General features: G+C 37.2%; 4 protein-coding genes across 4 annotated transcripts; 3 read left to right on the top strand and 1 right to left on the bottom strand.

Annotated features, from left to right (window-relative positions):
- Positions 1 to 664: 664 nt before the first annotated feature.
- On the top strand, positions 665 to 1,661 carry LOC121968455 (protein LURP-one-related 6-like). Its single transcript, XM_042518822.1, has 3 exons — positions 665 to 922; positions 988 to 1,236; positions 1,303 to 1,661. Exons 1-3 carry the CDS (start codon positions 686 to 688, stop codon positions 1,432 to 1,434), a joined length of 618 nt encoding a protein of 205 aa, XP_042374756.1. The 5' UTR covers positions 665 to 685; the 3' UTR covers positions 1,435 to 1,661.
- Positions 1,662 to 3,139: 1,478 nt separating this feature from the next.
- LOC121967131 (kinesin-like protein KIN-14Q) lies at positions 3,140 to 9,976 on the top strand. Its single transcript, XM_042517172.1, has 21 exons — positions 3,140 to 3,547; positions 3,994 to 4,160; positions 4,247 to 4,390; positions 4,691 to 4,936; positions 5,012 to 5,080; positions 5,182 to 5,250; positions 5,566 to 5,658; positions 5,729 to 5,809; positions 5,879 to 5,959; positions 6,523 to 6,657; positions 6,736 to 6,817; positions 6,906 to 7,001; positions 7,071 to 7,250; positions 7,327 to 7,433; positions 7,527 to 7,702; positions 7,867 to 8,028; positions 8,128 to 8,381; positions 8,458 to 8,621; positions 8,713 to 8,865; positions 9,026 to 9,357; positions 9,537 to 9,976. Exons 1-21 carry the CDS (start codon positions 3,439 to 3,441, stop codon positions 9,688 to 9,690), a joined length of 3,054 nt encoding a protein of 1,017 aa, XP_042373106.1. The 5' UTR covers positions 3,140 to 3,438; the 3' UTR covers positions 9,691 to 9,976.
- A 1,116-nt stretch (positions 9,977 to 11,092) lies between these two features.
- LOC121967132 (30S ribosomal protein S17-like) lies at positions 11,093 to 14,151 on the bottom strand. Its single transcript, XM_042517173.1, has 2 exons — positions 13,872 to 14,151; positions 11,093 to 11,464 (listed from the first exon to the last, which is right to left on the bottom strand). The coding sequence occupies exons 1-2, from the start codon at positions 14,031 to 14,033 to the stop codon at positions 11,303 to 11,305; spliced, it is 324 nt and encodes a 107-aa protein (XP_042373107.1). The 5' UTR covers positions 14,034 to 14,151; the 3' UTR covers positions 11,093 to 11,302.
- Positions 14,152 to 15,569: 1,418 nt separating this feature from the next.
- LOC121967130 (probable methyltransferase PMT2) lies at positions 15,570 to 19,649 on the top strand. The gene is made up of 7 exons (XM_042517171.1): positions 15,570 to 15,728; positions 16,216 to 16,869; positions 17,004 to 17,214; positions 17,337 to 17,631; positions 18,259 to 18,648; positions 18,923 to 19,000; positions 19,171 to 19,649. The coding sequence occupies exons 2-7, from the start codon at positions 16,225 to 16,227 to the stop codon at positions 19,445 to 19,447; spliced, it is 1,896 nt and encodes a 631-aa protein (XP_042373105.1). The 5' UTR covers positions 15,570 to 15,728; positions 16,216 to 16,224; the 3' UTR covers positions 19,448 to 19,649.
- The last annotated feature ends 212 nt before the right edge of the window (positions 19,650 to 19,861 follow it).

The following is a 19,861-nucleotide window of genomic DNA, read 5'->3' as shown; positions in this document are numbered from 1 at the left end:
TTTACACTATCTAAAAGACGACAACTGTTAAGGATCGCCACAGATTTTCTTCTCGGTGTTTCATGTTCTTATCCATCTGAATTCTTATGTACACTAGTTTATGATTCTTTAATATGGAAAATTTTCCCTCTTCCTCCAAACTGATCATTTAATATGATTGATGCATGCTTGAGCTTTGCATTCAACCTGAATATATATATACAAATATCTGGTCAGTAATTAAAAGGAATTAAGTCATCCAAAAGAAAGAAGATAATGACAAACCAATGCTTAGTGGGAAGTTTGCACACAACAGATTAATTCACTCTCTAATCAAAGCCAAATGGAGAAAAAGTTGATCCATTTGCAAGTTTATTCCGCCCTAGCTAAATGGAGCAAATTAAACACATACGAAAACTACTTCTACTACTACTACTCATCACGTTGAAAGAAATTAAAGCAACTGATTCCAAGATGCTTACGTAGCTGAAGCAATTTCTTAGAATAATCCAAAGTTGAGTGGAGAAATCAATCACAACCACCACCAGTTTGACTGCCACAAGTTAATTAATTAGGCCAACTAACTCGCCAGTGCCCCTACACCAAAGAAATTCAATAGCCAAGTTAATTTCTCCACTTCTTGTTTTTATATATATAATGTTCATGTATGTATGAGTTTAGCTGATCAAATCATAAAAACCAAGCCATGGCTGGTGGATTGGCAACTAAGTTCCCAGTGGTAAGTAAGGCATATTGTTCACTCTCGCAGACGACATTAATGATAAGGAAGAGGCCTCGCAACATCAATGGGGGTGGTTTTGTGGCCATGGATACCAGTCAAGTCGTAGCTTTTGCAGTGGATGGTTGCTGCGTGCTCGGTGTTAACGGAGAGTGCATGGTGAAGGATGGTAATGGAAATTCCATACTTTTCATTAGTAAAAAGGTAGGCAATAGGCATTTTCATTTATCTATATATATATAACAGTACTCTGATATAGATATCTATAGCAAGGAGGTGTTCTGCAAGCAGTTAGCTTCAACGAACAATGGAGAGGCTTCCTTATGGATTTTGAGATGACAAGCAAGTTGGTCTTTACCCTACACGAGGCCAAATCTTGGCTTGTAATGAATGGGAGTGTGAAAATATTTTTGGAAGCCAAAGAGAACGGGAGAAGCTCATGGGACTTTGAGGTGCTTGGATCTTTTACTGACAGGGCTTGCACAATCATGGACAGAAGAGGCAACGTTGTGGCAGAGGTAATTAAACGTAGTATCAACCACAGTCATGTACTATAATTAATTAACCTTTGTAATAATTTATAGGTGAAAGGAGAGGAGAAGATTGCAAGCAAGGAGTTCTACAGTGTGGTGGTGCAGCCGGGCCATGACCAAGCATTTGTCATCGCTGTGATTGCCATTCTTGACTACATTAATGGGGAGTCCACTAGGTGTTGATGTCTAGGAATTTACTCTTAAGAAAGAAATACCATCGATCAGATGTTAGTACTGTTATGTGCGTATCTAGTACTTGTTGTGTATATTGGTGGTAAAAAGATGAATACGTTCGCCCTCAGTGTTCCCGTCAATCCGTCCGTACTTATTGTGTATATGTACGATCATTTGGTGGTGCAACTTAATCAATTTGACGGTTGATTATAAGTTGTTTTATTGTAGATCTTTGAGTGAGTTTTAAGTTGATATATTGTATGATGCATAAATCACCTAGGTAAAAAGTTATGACTTTTCTATGATTATCTCCTGCATCAAAAAATTGAGCACTTTGTAAGGGTGCACTAGAGGTCAAGCGCTAAGGAAGCCTTGCTAGCAACCATATGGCCGAAGCTTGATAAATGGAAAGGGAATTATAGTTTGTTTGGTATCGCATATGAAAAAAGAATAATATTAAATAACTAAAATATTAAATACTTAGAAACTTTAGAATTATATATGGCGTGTGTGTGAATTGTATATATGAGCTACTTCTATTATATAATTTATAAGTTATTTTCTAAATTCAAATAAATTTCTTTTATTTAGCTATTATTTAGTCTATAACATAATATGATAAGTAAAAAAAAAATAGATGGAGCCACCGTTTGCCATCCCAAACTATTAAGGGTAAAAATCAAAATGTCACTGTTTGCCTCGCTTTAAATCAAAAAGGCACCCCCACTACCTTGTAAAATGACTCAATTACTTTCCACTTTATTATTTTATTACTATCTTTCTTATATTTTCCACCTAAATAATGAATCTATGGTGCGTTGTAGGAGTTACAATTCCATAACTACTATATAATTATAGCAGTTATGATTTTATAACTGTTATAACTGAACTGTTATACAATTGTTGTAGTTATGATTTCATAACTGTTATGTAGAAAAAAATTAAGATTAAAATGATTCGAAACCTTCGAAAAGACTTAAATAATATTTTTTGAATTTGAAATCAGGTCATTATGGGTTCCACCTTCGTAGATATTTGAAAAAACTTCGATTTTGATATATTGTGCATCACGTTATTCAACTTGAGTCAAAAGTTATGGTTTATCAAAATTTAGAGTTTAACATTCACGTTGTACAAGCTATGAAATCGTAGCTCCTACAACTATGTGATCGCTCAGTTGTACTAATTATGAAACCGTAGCTACTAAAGATATGTGGTAGCTCAATTGTAACAGCTATAAAACTGTAGTTGCTACACAGTACTTATAACAGCTACTGTCTACTGTTTCATAACTGTTACAACATGAATGTTAAATCCTAAACTTTGAAAGATCATAATTTTTAATTCAAGTCTAATCACGTAACACATAATATATCAAATCGAAATTCTTTTGGAGATTTACAAATAATTATGAATTAGAACCTGAGATTTTAGCTAAAAAAATATCATTTAAAGTCTTTTTAGACTCTAGATAGTTTTAATTAAAAAATCATATTGTAGTAGATATGAATTCGTAACTACTTCATATTTAAGATTTAAATGAAAAATATAAAAAAGATAATAATAAGAATAGTACAGTAGGAATAATTGTAGTCCTCTTTTGTTAAAAAAAATTCAAATGGGATGATTTGAACCAAAAAATAAAAAAAAATGTCCTTTTCATTTTTGCCCTACTATTAATACCGAATGAGTCCGTTTGGTTTATTTCAAACCTGCGGCCGTGAAGAAACACAGAAGAAAGAGAGAGCGAGGGAAGGAGAGAAGGGGCGCAAAGCTCTCTTCTTTCTCTTTCTTTTCTCTCCTCCCCTTCTCTCTCTTCTCTTCTCCTTCCTCGCCCCCCTCACCACTTTGAGGCGGGCGAGACGCAGCTGCACCATCTCTTTCCCCTTGCCCTGCCTCAAAATCCAACCTTTTTTTGTTGTTTATTTATTTATTGCGTTGGATGAATTCCTGTCTGAAATCGGCTGCAAACCAATCGGAATTGGGAATCGGAAGTGTTGCTTTGTGCTGAACATGGCGTTTGAAGGGTCCATTTCGTTGTCGGTGGTGGAGGACGTGCTAAAGCAGCACGAATCGAGGATGTGCGACATCGACTTGGCGTCGAGGAAGGAGGAGCAAGCAGGTGATTTGATTTCTTTAGTAATCGCGAAATGTATTTTGACACACTTTTTACATTTTCTACGTAAGAATCGACCAATAATTGTGCTCGCGAGACCTTGATTTTCTACCAATGTGACAGAACAATGAGGGAGCCAAACATATGTTTTCCCCCTCTTATGTGTTCATCTACGTCCCTTGCATTTTCTTCAATAACATCCTTGTTTTTCAAGTTCCGTTGTTTGAAAGCGCCTGATTTGAATGAAGAAATGCAATGCTTTTTTGTTGGCTTACACCCTCCACAAGGGCAATTACTCTTAATGTGTTATACCACAAACTCATGAGTCAGTACATTTACTATAGAGAATACTCTCACAAATCACGATTTGAATTCTAGTTCGTTAAATAAAGCGTTACGTCTATTTAATCATGCACAAAATGTATCCGGTTATACTTGCCTTGCCGTGGCAGCAATGAGAAGGTATGAGGCAGCTGCATGGCTTAGGGGAATAGTTGGGGTTGCTGGTGCGAGGGATTTTCCAGAAGAGCCTACTGAGGAGGAATTCAGGCTAGGACTAAGGAATGGAATTGTTCTCTGCAACGTGCTCAACAAGGTTCAGCCTGGAGCAGTGTCCAAGGTTATGCACTTGTTCAATGATTTTGGTAGAATTTTTTTTTCTCTCGCATCACTGAAGTTGGAATCTAATTATTCTTTTTCATTAAGGTGATTGAAGCTCCTGCGGATTCAGCTTCCATTCCTGATGGGCCTGCTCTATCAGCATTTCAGTACTTCGAGAATTTGAGGAACTTCCTTGATGCCCTAGAAGAATTGGCTCTCCCCACATTTGAGGCATCTGATCTACAGCAGGCATGTCTTTCTTGTTTTGCTAAAGTTTCCTAGTTCTTGCTCCAGTGTATTAAAGCTACACTAGGAAGTCTGTTATTCAACAGTTTTTAGATAGATGCAAACTAGCTGTGTTTTCTTCGACAACTGCATCGATTGTATTTCCCTTATTCCAATGCTCCCTGACTTGTCATATTTAGCAGAACATGCTAACAAAAATTATCACTTATTCCTGGTTAATAAAAAAAAAATGCTTTATCTCCTAGAACTTATCTTGAATGGGGTCTATCCCTAATATTTTTTATTCTTATGTTTTTCGTACAGGGTGGTAAAGGGTCTAGGGTTGTTAATTCTATTCTGGCTCTAAAATCATATGGTGAGAAACAAGCACGGAGGAAAGGTTCCTCCAAGTCTGGTGGAATTGTGAAACATTCAAGCACTGGAAAACACTTTGTGAGGAGAAACTCAGAACCTTTCATGTATTCTCTCTCTAGAAGTCAACCAATTCAGGATGGTGGGTCATTGGAGCAGAACTTCAGCATTGATTTTTCAGTAGAATCTTCTGAAATGGTTGGTAAGCTGAATGTAATACATTGAAGGATCCAGTAATCCTATGTTAGCTCAAATAATTTGTATGATTAACAGATATCACCCTCTCTGAGCATGCTTGTACGCACCCTTATATCAGATAAAAAGCCTGAAGAAATCCCTTTGGTATATAAAAGCTGGTTATGAGTTTAGGCAAAAATATTATCAATTTGTATTTACAATTATCTGCACGAAACAGATAGTAAAGTTTTCAGTGGTCCTTTCAGGTAGTTGAATCAATGTTAACAAAAGTAATGCAAGATTTTGAGCATCATATTGCAAGGAAACAGGAGATGGTAGGCCATCTTACATCTTGTCTTGGTTATATTTATATGCTGCTTCATTATCTAAACACAACCACTTCCATTCTTTTTTTACATAATACTCTGCACTTCAGACTATTATCTGTAGTTCTATTAATCAATCATACTTTTTTACATGATAACTTGATACTTTTAACTGCAAAGTATTATCCTCGAATCAATCATATTTTCCGTATGCACCTAGCATGAATTTCTTCCTTTTTATGCAGCGGTACTGGAGTACCATATTATTTTATGTTACTATAGATCCTCTTAGATGACATAAATTGATATGACAAAACTTGATAGATGGATAAAACATTGAAAGAGATAAATGAAACCAGTTTGTTTTATGGAGCAAGCAATTCAATGGAGATTCAGCCAACATGCTGTGTGAATAAGGTACCATATTTAATCTTGTTGAAATTTGTTCTTTAAAGCATTGATAAATGGACACTGGAAAACTTCATAGTTGAAAGTAATTGATGAAACTGCATCCCTCCACGAATCAAACAATTTGACAGAGATTCAGTCCACTCCCTGTGAGAATAAGGTACCATATTTTATTTTGTCAGAAATTTTCCTTGATCCAATGATACGTTGATACTGGAAAACTTCATAGGTGAACATGACTGATGAAACTGGTTCCCTCTACGAAGCAAGCAATTCATCAGAGATTCAGAACACTTGCTTTGACAATAAGGTGACATATGTATGGTCCTTATACAACAGTGGAGCTAAATGGTCTGAGTTGATGCAATGCATATAACAGCCATTCAAATTGTCGTTCAAAGAAATAAAAAAATTTATGGCGGTCAGGTCATATAAAACTAGCTCATTAATAGACAAAATGTAGTTATTTAAAATTAGTTTTGAAAGAACAATTTCCTTGCAAGTGGAATATTCATCTGAAGTTTTAAGTTTTTGATGTTGCACAAAGTTGTTCTAATAGAAACTTGATACAACACACAAATTGAGCCAGCCCAAACTCACACAACGAACTGGAAAAAAATTTGACACGACATGAGGTATAATTAGCTCACATGGAGACGAGAAGAGATGATCTCACACAAAGATTAAACGAGAGAAATTTAATTTCTAGAAAGATGATAAATAATAAAAATCACTCCTCTTTTATAGATCTCAATTAAAACAAACTAGTAAAATGATCAAATTGCAAATAAGAAATAAGCCAACCTAGATTAAACTTTTACCAAAACTACTCTCTTTGCAAATAATAATGCCTTGTTCTTTACTGTGTTTTAGATGCCAGAATCAGAAAGTTCTTACACGTGTCCAAGAGCTGAAGATTTTACCATGAGCTTGAGGGGTCAAGAACAAGCAAAAGAAAAACTTCTGAAGCAGTGTTTACTAATTGAGAAGCAAAAAAGAGAAATTGATGTATGTTCTTATGCTTTGTGAAAAACAAATTGGATATGATATTGTATTCTTCATGATGTTGTTTCATGTCCTCAATAGGAACTGAAGTATGCACTCCTAGCAACCAGAGAGAGTGTAGAGTTTCTAAAGACACAATACTCAGAGGAATTTAACAATCTAGGTATGATAATAAAAAAAAAACAGCTGGGCTACTTATATATCAGGAACTAGTTGATGTGCTCAAAACACCCTTGTTCATGTCATTTTAGGAAAGCATATGCAAATCCTAACTCATGCAGCTTCCGGGTATCAGAAGGTTCTTGAAGAAAACAGGAAGTTGTATAATCATGTACAGGATCTTAAAGGTAATCCTATCATAACATTCTAAGCTAATTGTTTTCTTGCTTTTACTAATTCAATATGTCCTCTAATAGGAAACATTAGGGTGTATTGCCGTGTGAGGCCTTTCTTACCTGGAAAACCTAGTAATAATTTGACCACTGTTGATCATCTTGATGATGGAAGCATTACAATTAGCACCCCAACGAAATATGGAAAAGAAGGTCATAAATTGTTTAGCTTCAACAGAGTTTTTGGCCCATCTGTTACTCAAGGTTGTCAAAACTTCATATTAGATATTGTATATTTTTCAACTGTAGAAACAAAATTAACTTTTTTTAATCAATGCAGAGGAGGTTTTTTGTGACACAAAACCTTTGATTCGATCAATTCTTGATGGTTATAATGTCTGCATCTTTGCATATGGACAAACTGGAGCTGGAAAAACTTATACCATGGTAACAACTGTGACATCTATATTTTGTTTGTCGTCTTGCTCAAATTGTTCATTCACAAACACATTCTTATTTAATGATGCAATTTCTATGTAGAGTGGACCCAAAGAACTCACGGAGGAGGACTATGGAGTAAATTATAGGGCACTAAATGACTTGTTTCAGATCTCAGGACAAAGAAAGGATACAATTTGTTATGAAATTTCTGTTCAGATGATTGAGATATACAATGAGCAAGTCAGGGATCTCCTTAATGATGGTCCTCATAAAAAATATCCTTCCACTTGCGACTCCTTTCATTGATAATCAATATGATTATTCTGCTAATAGTATCTATGTTCTGTATTTAAATTAAATTAATTTGTTGGATTACTTAGTGGTTATCTCACTATAATTGTCTTTTTTAACAATTTTTGAGTACCTTTACTTTTAAAACATTGGACATTCGTAATAGTTCTCAGAATGGGATGGCTGTGCCTGATGCAAACTTGGTTCCTGTCACATCAACTGAAGAAGTAATTGAACTAATGAACCTTGGTCAGAAGAATCGTGCTGTTTGTTCAACTTCCATGAATGAGCGTAGCAGTCGCTCTCACAGGTCTTGTTGCTTTTGCGAATGGTTGATTGTAGATCCTTTTTCAAAGAATAGTTATTTTATGACTGTTGTTGCATTTAACTCATAAATCCTAATTTGCAGTTGCCTAACGATTCATGTTCATGGAAGAGAGTTGGCATCTGGATCTGTTCATAGAGGATGCCTTCATCTTGTTGATTTGGCAGGCAGTGAAAGGGTTAATAAATCGGAGGTTATAGGAGATAGGCTCAAAGAAGCACAACACATAAATAAATCTTTAGCAGCTCTAGGAGATGTAATATATGCCCTCGCTCAAAAGAATTCACATGTTCCTTACAGGAATAGCAAACTTACACAACTCCTACAGGACTCTCTTGGTAAGAACTAAGTATATGTGTGTTTCAAGCATGAGGATCAGTATGCGCTTCAATATTTTTGTTTCATTTTGTCAAGGGGGACAAGCTAAGACATTGATGTTTATACACATAAGCCCTGAGATTGATGCACTGAGTGAGACTTTAAGCACTCTCAAGTTCGCAGAGCGAGTTGCAACAATTGAGCTTGGTGCAGCAAAGACGAACAAGGACAACGGGGAACTGAGAGAACTCAGACAGCAGGTTTTTATCCTGTTACTTGGGAAGTTTGGTTAATTTTTTCTAATTGTCTGAGAAAATCTCATCCAATGCCCTTTGTTTCTCACCAATTTAGGTAGCTAGTCTTCAAGTGGCATTAGCTAAGAAAGAGGAAGAGACCCTTGGAAGTACAATGTCCAGCCCTGACATTTACAGGATGAAATCTAGCCCGACATCTCCTGGATGTCGAAACCAGATTCAGACAATGGAGGATTTGGGGAATATTGAGGTACATTTTCTTTGTTCATTCATCCTGATATAAAACTAAGTAGCATATTTCCACATGATTTCCAATCATTCAACTTTACATGGAAATGCTAATTGAATTTTACAATTTAGAAACGTGTTTCACTTCAGTTCTGCATTGTCCCGTAACATTTCTTGTGCAGAGCTGTTCAGCATCGATGGAGAGGGCAGACATTGATGTAGCCAATGATGAGGATCCACTGAGGGACTGGGTTAGAGATAATGTTCATGGTCCTGATTCACTTGACCAGGGATATATTCCTGATGTGAGAGTGTTCAGAGATAGGCATACAAGCCGGCCTAATTCTGTCACAACTGATGATTATGATGAATTAGATTTTGCAACTAGTGATTCTTCAGAGCAAGAAATGATATTGCAGTCGCAATCTAGCAATGGAAAAGCCAGTAATGCAGTCAACGGCGGATTGAGAATCAAGCGGCCTCAGTCAGGTTCAACTAAAGGCTCTGAGTTGAGGTAATTAGATTCATAGAAACAATTCATAGACTAGTGGTCCATGAATACCCAGACTAAACCCTGAGAATATAAAATCATCAGGCATCCCTTGTTGGAATTCTGCAAGTCTTCCTTATACAAACCCTTTTATTACATGCTTTCGAGTAGATATTTCTTACATATTCATGATGTCAATCCAGGACACCTCGCGCCCACATGCCATCTCCATCAAGGAAGATATCAACTACACCACCATCTAGCCAACTAGTAAAAGGCTCACCGGCAAGGCAACAAGCAGCTTCTGATGGAAAACGAAGACAAAATGATAATGGTAGGATGGCTACCTCAAAATAGACATTCTCTCATTAATGGCTAGAGACTTTGTTGTTTGTTTGGTTGTTATGAATGCATCGCAAGAGGGATTGATAGCTCTTTGCTAGTCTCTCTCATAGCTGTGAGTAGCAGCAAGAAAACAGCTGTTTGTGTCTGGATGGGTTGATCTTGCTCCAAGGGAAATCGACAAGCTTTGCTATTTGTTACCAGCCAAATGCGTGAGAAAGAGTGCCGTCATAATTTGCTAAATGTCTGTACCAAAAACAAATTACTTCGAACCTTTGAGTAATAGGAATCATTACTCCAACCTGTGCAATTTTCGGTCAGGTTTTGTGTCATTATTTTCAGTTTATTGGTTCTAGTACGGTTGAGATTCTTATAAAATAGATATGATAGCATGTCTTAATCAATCCGAATACTTATAAAATAAAATTCAAATATTACTATATAACAAAGGGTGAGTAAAAGTTCAATTCAACCAAAACCCGACTAAATTTAAAATTTTAATTCAATTATTTTAGAATTTGTTTTATTTAAAATTAATAATTTATTTAGTTTGAATTCAGTTTTAAAATGTTGGATTCGGCCAAATCAAATAAATCAAAATAGAAAAAAAAAAAAAAGAATTAAAAAAATTGAGTTATGATGAATTCTATTTAAGCATTATTATTATTATTATTATTATTATTATTATTTATGATAAATTCTTAGTCTTAATTAAAAAATTTAAATTAATTTAAATTTCATCAAATTAATCGATATTTTTATTTATTTATTTTTTATTAAAAAATTCAACCGGTTTAAACTAGTTTGTTCAACTTTGATTAATTTGGTTCAAACCGATTTTAACTGAATACTTGGTTTTATTTTGTTGTATTCAATAAACACTTCAAAACTAACTTGCTTATGCCAGAGAGAATCAACAAGATCTTTATTCATAGTCAACTTATTTGTCCCTCCCATGCTCGGTTTCACTTTATCATGTGCTTAGACTCAATCATTATTCGTGGTCAACTTATTTACCCCTCCCATACTAGGTTTCACTTTATAATTGTGCTTAGACTCGACTCAATCTTTATTCATGGCCAACTTATTTGCCCCTCTCATACTTGATTTCACTGTATCATTGTGCTTAGACTTGACTCAATCTTTATTCATAGTCAACTTATTTGCCCCTCCCATGCTTGGTTGCACTTTATCATTATGCTTATCGACTATAAGAATGCAAATAAAATATCTATTTTAATTCCATAAACCACATTAATAAATAATTATTCAATTTATTTCCCTAAAGTTTCTATCCAGAATCACAAGATAATATTAAATGCGGTCAAGCAGGAATCACCACCATATTGTTGCTGTACATCAGTCAGATTTAGCTATTGAAAACCAAATAGATCAAAAGTCAAGCATTATTCAAAAGAATTATCAATGTATATGGCACGTCCTTCTAATTCATCTTAATTGTTAATGTAAAGAACAAGACTGGACAATAGACAACAAGATGAAAAGAAATGAAGCATATTCTTGTCACACTCACTTAGAATTGCACTGTCGAAGGAAAATATTTTGGCAAGTCGAAAGCAGGGGCCTTCATGAGAACATACAATTCATTTGTCCTAGCTCAGGAAGCTCATGCAGAAGGCAAGCTCTGGGGTGCACTCGAACCAACAGCTGATTCACCAAAAGCTTGAGCAGCAGGAGATGGTTTAACATAGACTCTTGCCTTCCGCAATATCTCGGCGACAATCCAGTTCTTTCTTTTGCTCAATGGCCTTGAAGGATCCAGCCTTACCTGGGAGCAAAAGCTTAAATCGACATCAGAGAAGAAAATTATTCAAATACAAAACTTAAGGCAATCATTTCCAAGATGGTCATCATATGGTTCGTGCCATTTCATTCCCAGTTTATTAAACAAGAAGTCATTTTCTCTCGAAATGACCAAGGAACATTCTGTCACAAATTAAGCACTTCAAAAGTGGAATCCAAGTAAAATAGTTAAGGTAGTTGTGTCTGCGATGTACTTTTGTTGTTCGTATTAATGATAATGCAACTAGTCTCTACAAGTACCATCAATAAGTTATTCGTTCAAATGGAAGCATCACTTATATTTCTTATTAACTGCAGATCATTTGTAGACTAATCTAGCATAATCTAGAATTGAAGCACCAATGAAAATGTAGAGATCTCATCATCTCAAAATTTGTGCCGATCCCCTTCAACGTCAAGTGTCTGCCAATCTGGCTTTGATAATCTGGAAACATCTTATACACATAAATTGAAAATAATTGCAAAACATTCCAAGGATGATAGATATGTCTATTAGAAGGAAGGCACTAGTAACTACCAACCTGTTCAAATGAGTCCGGGACTAGTTTGGAAAAACAAATAAAACTCATGACTGATGATGTGGCAGAATTCTGTTGCTTCCACGTGCCACATGTGGTCAGAAGTCGTGTTGATCTGTCAGTCAAAATTAAGGTGGGTCAAACATAACCAAAAAAGAATCGGGCCCAACCCAAATGAGATTCGAGTTAATCGAACCTACTCAATGTACTCATCCAAGTAGAATCAGCCTGAAATCGACACTCTCCACGCCTCAGTCTCAAATCCTGACATCATCCATGTCTCAACCTCGCTGACATTCTCCACGCCTCAGTCTCAGATCCCGACATCATCCATGTCTCGACCTTAGTCGCTGACACCCTCCACACATTATTCTCAGATCGCGACATCATCTATGTCTCGGCCTCAGTCGTCAACATCCTCCACGCTTCAGTCTCAAATCTCAACACCATCCATCTCTCATCCTCAATCGTCAACACCATCCACACCTCAGTTTCCGATCCTAGCATCATCCATATCTCAGTCTTAACCACCGACATCCTCCGGACCTCAGTCTTAGATCAAGACATTTTCCCTTAGCCTCAGCCACCGACATTGCTCTCTGTCTCGACCTCAGTCACCGACAGCCTCCATGTCTTTCCATATCTCGGTCTTAGTCACCGACATTGCTCTTTGTCTCGGCCTCCGACATCCTTCATGCCTCAGTCATCTTGATATCTTCCCTGTCTCGGCCTCAGTCATCGACATCCTCCGGGCCTCAGTCTTAGTAGCTAATTCTGTCAAGGTCCTAGCCTGATATCTCGACATGCTCCCTATCTTGGCATCAACCCTGACATCTTTTCAGTCTCACCCTCAATCACCAGCATCCTCCCGAACACAAGCTCCCCACACCCTATATTGGCCTACAACCGCCTCATCGACAAGACTGTCTCTCTGTGAATATTCCAGAACACATGGCATCAAATGAATGGAGAGGCGGTTATGAAGTACTCATATCTGGTCTCCTAGATGCTCTCCTTCAAACACGTGACACTTGGTAAATGGAGAAGCGGCTAACGATTATGAATCTGGTTCCTTCACTAGCCCATATGAGAATGATGAAGGCATCTAATATGGTGATGCTCTTTTGACAAGTATATAAACTCTAAAGACGGTAAAGACAAAGGAATCTTTCCCATTCTTCGACTCCACTAGGTTCTATCCTTCTCCATTTTCTTCCTTCAGCATAACACCTTAAACAAACCCTTACTTGAGTGTTAGAGTGGCCTACCGGGATCCATCCCCAGCGCCATTCTAACCCTCTTTAGAGTGCATCTCAGGTTCCTTCGTCTCCCTCACCGACGACCTCCAAAGAGCACACATGCTAGCTCATGGCTTGATCATCCACGGTATTTGGCCGGAACAACTGGTATGGAATGGGTTTGGGTATAAAGCCCCGAGGAACAGGTAATACTCTCTGTAATAGTATCTAAGTGATTTCAAAGTTGTTGGCCTACCCAGAATCTTCCTTATTATAGGAAATTCTCTAAGTTCAATGATAAAAAAAAAAATGGCAAAGGCACTTCCTTTGTGATCTTCACTCCATCGACACATTTAAAAGAAATGAGCAATCTTTTAGATACTTCCAAGTTGTGTCCTGTACAAAAGGAAGAGTTGGGAATGCTATTATTCATTTCCAAGGAGAACAACCTTAAAGACACTGCAACCTCAACCATAGTCGTAATCTTTCTTTAACACCAATTTATTAAACGATCGAAGGTCTAACGGAAAAAAAAAAAAAGAAAAATCCTAGATCCCGTGCAAACAAGCCCTAACGGAAAAAAAGAAAGCAAAAAATAGAGAGATGAAGGTCTAACTCGGTCACCGATGGAGCACTCATTTTTCTCGTCGTGCGCCATGAATTTGCTGGTGCGCTTCACATAGCGATTATAGAGCTTGTGATGAAACAACCGATCCACAGCCACCACCACCGACTTCTGCATCTTGTTGGATACGACGATCCCCACTACCTGCTTCATTGCGGAAATCCTACGCTTCCGCCGCCGCCGCCTCGGATTACCACTCCTAAAACCTAGAGAGAAAATTGCAGCAGAGTGAAATGGGTAGTAAGAGTCATCCAGTTAGGGTTTACTGCCCAATCATGTAAAAAAATATGATTATTAGGTTAAAATCGAATCAAATTCAAACCAAATTATTTTTTTTTAACTTATTAAATCGATCAAATTTTTAATAAAAACTAAATAAATTAATAAAATATTAATTAATTCCATAAAAATTGAATTAAATATTTTTTAAAATTATTATTTAAAAATTCAATTCGATTTAATAAAAATTAAGTTTTAAACTAAAAATTTGATTAGGTCTAAAAATACAATTTATGCAGTCTATTTAATTTAATTAAATAAAAAAATTTAAAACCAAATTTCAATCCAAACCGAATTAATCGGATTAATCAAGTTAACTAATTTTTTTTTAAAAAAAATTGAAGTTCATAAAAAACCGAGTGAGATTTTTAAATTCGATGATTCAATCCGTATAGTTATTTAAAAATATTATGATGTGAACATCTAATGTTAATTTTTTTTATTTTTATTTTTAAATTTAAAGGTTAAGATTTAGATTTAGTATTTAAATTATTGGAAGTAAAAAAAAAACTAAGTACTCACAATGCTCATAGATGGATGTACAACATATCAACATATCATCCCTCAAAGTTATTTATAAATTTTTATATGTTTATATCTTAGTACGTATATCTTACAACTTAACTAATCATAGTAAATTAAAAAAAAAAAAGATGATAGCTAGTGTCCAATCATGGTAGAGGCAATTTTATAATTTTAAATAAAGCAAAAGTTATGTACAATTTGAAAATTTTACAAAACTTTACTCCAAACTACCACGCCTTCCACGATTAGTCATATATCCATGAATTGATTCCCCACTACCGTATACTGACTTAATTTTCTCTAAGAAAAAATAATCCTGAAATACTAAACGTAGAGCAATGTGCTAATTCGCAGCTCTCGATTCATTTGATGGTCAATGGACGGACCGGTCGCCTTTTAAAATTAAATTGCCACCGATGAATAAGGAGGATTACGGCGGAGTCAAAGAGACAATCTGATCCACGTGATGGGTAGTCAATAGATTTGGTCCATCCATTCGGATCCGATATCCAATCGCGAATCCAAAAACGCGTCCAATGTTTTTCCCCCTAACAATTATACCCGCAGTGGCACACAGCTCATTCGCCAATACCTCTCCCACCCGGCATTTATGTACTTGTCCGAGATGCGCTGCTCCTCACCAACAGGAACCGTCGAAGTTGAGGACGTGGCGACGTGCTACTTGCTCTCCAGGCCTACTAAGCGCAAGGAAATAATAATGAAAAAAAAAACAATTCTTTTCCGACGGGATCATCCACAGAACAGCGAACATCGTAGCTTGGAGGGATGCGATCTTCCGTTGGATTGCTGATGAACGGAAGAGGATCGACTGCATGTGCGTTCTGTGAGGAGAGGGTTGGCGAGGAACCATTTATTGTACGGGAAATCACGCGGACTCAACAAGAGTGAGAAAGAGGATTATGTCGGTTCCGATCGATTCGAGGGCTTATCGCTGAGGAAACGGAGGCGACCACGACCCGTTGGAGCTCCCTCTCTCTCTCGCGCTTTCTCTCCCCAAGATTAGATCTGCTTCTTGCTTGATCGGTAAGTCGGCGTTGCAAACTACGCCGTCGAAATTTTTCTTCTTCTTCGTTTGACTGTCTGTCTTTTGATCCTCTTTTACTTCGACGTCGGATTTGTGGGATTTGTTGGAATTTGATCTGTTCGTAAGGTTTTTAGCTGGGATCCCTCTCTCTGTGCTAGCTCTTGGATTGATTGGGAATGAAACTTCTGTGGATTTTATTTTATTTCATAAAAAGGAGCAATTTTGAATGCATTTTCTTGCCCGTTTAAGGAAACGCCGTCTTTGGTTAGTAGGCTGCACTTATTACTTCTGCGTAGTGTTCCGTTAGTGTTTGGATGACATCTTTGTACGCATTGATTGCTAGATCTTACAATCTTCAGTTCCTTCCGTAGCTAAAGTGAGCAGCACTAGTCATCCTCGCATGTAACAGAATGGATAAAAAAAGATAGTAGTGATGCATATAAAAATGGAATTCTGTTCGACTCTAAAATTTGAGAAATCTTTCAGGCACACTCCATGGCTTTAAAGTCCAGTTCTGGTGAAGGGAGGACAAGGAGATCAGTGTCCCTCATCATCATTGTTGGCCTCTGTTGCTTCTTCTATATATTGGGAGCATGGCAGAGAAGTGGATTTGGAAGGGGCGATAGTATCGCACTCCAAGTCACTAAGCAAACTGAATGCACAATAGCACCAAATCTGAATTTTGAGACCCACCATGCTGGCTCAGGAAACCTGAATGATCTCAAAGATTCTCAAGTCAAAAAATTTAAGGCATGCCACGACCGCTATACTGACTACACTCCGTGCCAGGATCAGAAGCGAGCAATGACCTTTCCTCGAGATAACATGATATACAGAGAGAGGCATTGCCCAAGAGAGGATGAGAAATTGCATTGTCTTATACCAGCACCTAAGGGATATGTTGCTCCTTTCCCATGGCCTAAGAGCCGTGATTATGTTCCCTACGCCAACGTACCATACAAAAGCTTGACAGTTGAGAAGGCTGTTCAGAATTGGGTTCAGTATGAGGGCAATGTGTTCAGATTTCCTGGTGGAGGAACACAGTTCCCTCAAGGAGCTGATAAATATATCGAGCAACTCGCATCTGTTATTCCAATTGAAAATGGTATTGTCAGGACTGCATTGGACACAGGATGTGGGGTATGGAACTTCTTTCTCCAAATTTATGGTCTCAGCTCATCATTGGCTATATTTAGAATCAACAGTTTCTGTGCAAGAATGTATCTCGAAGCCTTCTATCAGTTTATTTGATATCATCTTGATTTTTATTGCAGGTTGCTAGTTGGGGTGCTTATCTACTGAAAAAGAATGTGTTAGCTATGTCTTTTGCTCCTAGGGACTCTCACGAGGCACAGGTACAGTTTGCCCTAGAACGAGGTGTCCCTGCAGTCATTGGAGTTCTTGGATCAATTAAGCTTCCATACCCATCCAGAGCCTTTGATATGGCTCACTGTTCACGGTGCTTAATTCCATGGGGCGAAAATGGTGAGAAACGAACTAACTATTTTCTTTTTAATTATCAAGTTTTTTAACTATTGTCAAATAGCTCTATTTGATAACTGCTGAATCCTGTTCTTACCATTCTTTTCTTATGGTTCTCTCTTCAGATGGAATTTACTTAAAGGAAGTTGATCGGGTTTTGAGGCCTGGTGGTTATTGGGTGCTTTCAGGCCCCCCAATCAACTGGAAAGCTAACTATCAGGCATGGCAACGTAAGAAGGAAGATCTTGAGGAGGAACAAAGGAAGATTGAGGAAATCGCAAGGCTTCTTTGCTGGGAGAAGGTCAGTGAGAAGTCTGAAATCGCTATTTGGAGGAAAAGAATTAATGCTGAATCATGCCCAGGGAGGAAAGATGATAGCAGTATGAATATATGCAAAGAAGTGAATTCAAATGATGTATGGTAAGTTATGGTTCTTTCTCTCACCACTGCAATTGCTCAAGATTAATGAAGTATGGTCGGTTTGTATGGTCACAATCATTCAAGAAGCCTAACATTTGCATATCTGAAGGAGTCTGAACAAGTCAACTTCAGCTAAATACATAATGCCAAATAGGCCATGCCAATTCATTTTTTATTGAGAAAACAATAATAATTAACTCAATCACATGTGAAACCCAAAATGAATTTCTTAGGGAGGGCGCAATCCATTCTCTTGAACTTGCTATTTGTGTGTGTTTTACCATTGTTTCTGTGCATACATGCTGTCATGTTGTTTTGTGTTGATTTTGTTGGCCACCAATCAAGGATAAACCTTGAAAAAGTAGATGTTAAAAGGCAATCATAAAAACTCATCTACTGTCCTCAAATAGTTAGTACATACACATCTAGATGTTGGTCTCCAATGAACTGGTAGTGAACTGCAGATGATGTTAATATTGTAGCCACTATTTTCTTTATTCTGTGACTAGCAGCTGCAGCAAGTTAATAAAATTTGAATGCTCCTCTATGTTTCTTCTAATTATTTATTGTTCTCGTAAATTTTGCTGATTCTTCATATATAATTGAGAATTTTTTCTATTTCATCAGGTACAAGAATATGGAGCCCTGCATAACACCATATCCTAAGGTTAGTAGTGTTGAAAAAGTTGCAGGAGGAGAACTAAAGCCATTCCCTGAGAGGTTAAATGCTATTCCACCAAGCATAGCTAGTGGTTCTGTACCCGGCATCTCAGTGAAATCCTTTCAAGAAGATATCAAGCAGTGGCAAGGGCATGTTCAAGCTTATAAGAAAATTAACAAGTTACTTGATACTGGAAGGTACCGAAACATAATGGATATGAATGCCAGATTGGGTAGTTTTGCAGCAACAATTGAATCTCCAAAGTTGTGGGTGATGAATGTTGTTCCCACATTAGCTGAACTATCCACCTTAGGTGTGATTTACGAACGTGGGTTGATTGGCATATATCATGACTGGTATGCATCCCTAATGGATTTCTATTTGAGTCGTATAGTTAAAATGATATGTACTTTTGATTGCAACTAATCCTTTGCTAAAACTTGCTCGACTATTTGTCATGCATCCAAATTGTGATTATAACGTTACATCATTCTTAGTAGCTTACGTAAAGTTGCTACTTAGTTGCTCTTTAAGTTATCTTTTTCAAAAGTGCATTTCTACTTTATTTCATAGCTGTCAATACATATTTTGTATTTCATTGTTTTCACTTCTTTTACTTTTTGGTACTAGGTGTGAAGCTTTTTCAACTTACCCAAGGACTTACGATCTCATACACGCCAATGGTGTTTTCAGCCTGTACAAGAACAAGTAAGAATTTGGAATTTGATTCGATATATATATATATAACTAAATGCCGGTCTAAGAAAATAAAAAAGAAAAATCTTACTTGCAATTAAAGCATTAAGTGTCTGATTTCAATTCATTTGTGCATCGTCACTCTTTCAGTGTATCTTATGTTGTTTATACAATGACGGCAGATGCCAAGCTGAAGACATCCTTCTTGAAATGGATCGCATTCTGCGGCCAGAGGGTGCAGTTATATTTCGCGATGATGTTGAAGTTCTCCTAAAGGTGAAGAAGATAATCAGTAGCATGAGATGGAATGCTAAGCTGGTTGATCACGAGGATGGACCCCTGCTTCCTGAGAAGATATTGGTGGCTGTAAAGCAGTACTGGGTCGGTGGCCGCGAAAGTAAGGATGAAGAGTCAGCGGAACAACTTGTGGATCGAGTTGGCAGCGGAAATGGATCCTAAACCACTCAGTCGCTGCAATTGTAGCACGATCTCCGCTCACTGCTAAGTTTGAGGGAGAATTCTTTAGCTGGAGCTGTAACTCTGTTTAGAGGACAATAGATGTCATTCCTTTTTCTTTCTTTTTTTTACTTCATTTTTCTTCTACGGTAGAAGGACATAATGTCGATTTCCTTAAGTTAAATGCCGTGATCTCTTTGATGAAGCTTTACAGCATGGTTGAATTACTGAGCATTAATCAGACTGATAACAATTTCTACACTGCAGATCGTCAACAAGCTGAAAAGAAAAGAAAGGCATGCGAGCAAGAACCAGAGTATCAACAGACCAAGCTCTAGTCCTTCCGTCTACACGTTCTTCTCCACTTCCTTGCTGTTGCGGGCATTGCCTGTGCCAGGGCTGTGTCCCGGCGTGGTC

The sequence above is a fragment of the Zingiber officinale genome, chromosome 3B, assembly GCF_018446385.1.
Source record: "Zingiber officinale cultivar Zhangliang chromosome 3B, Zo_v1.1, whole genome shotgun sequence".
NCBI classification, from domain to species: Eukaryota; Viridiplantae; Streptophyta; class Magnoliopsida; order Zingiberales; family Zingiberaceae; genus Zingiber; species Zingiber officinale.
This window is presented reverse-complemented; position numbering and strand designations above follow the sequence as displayed.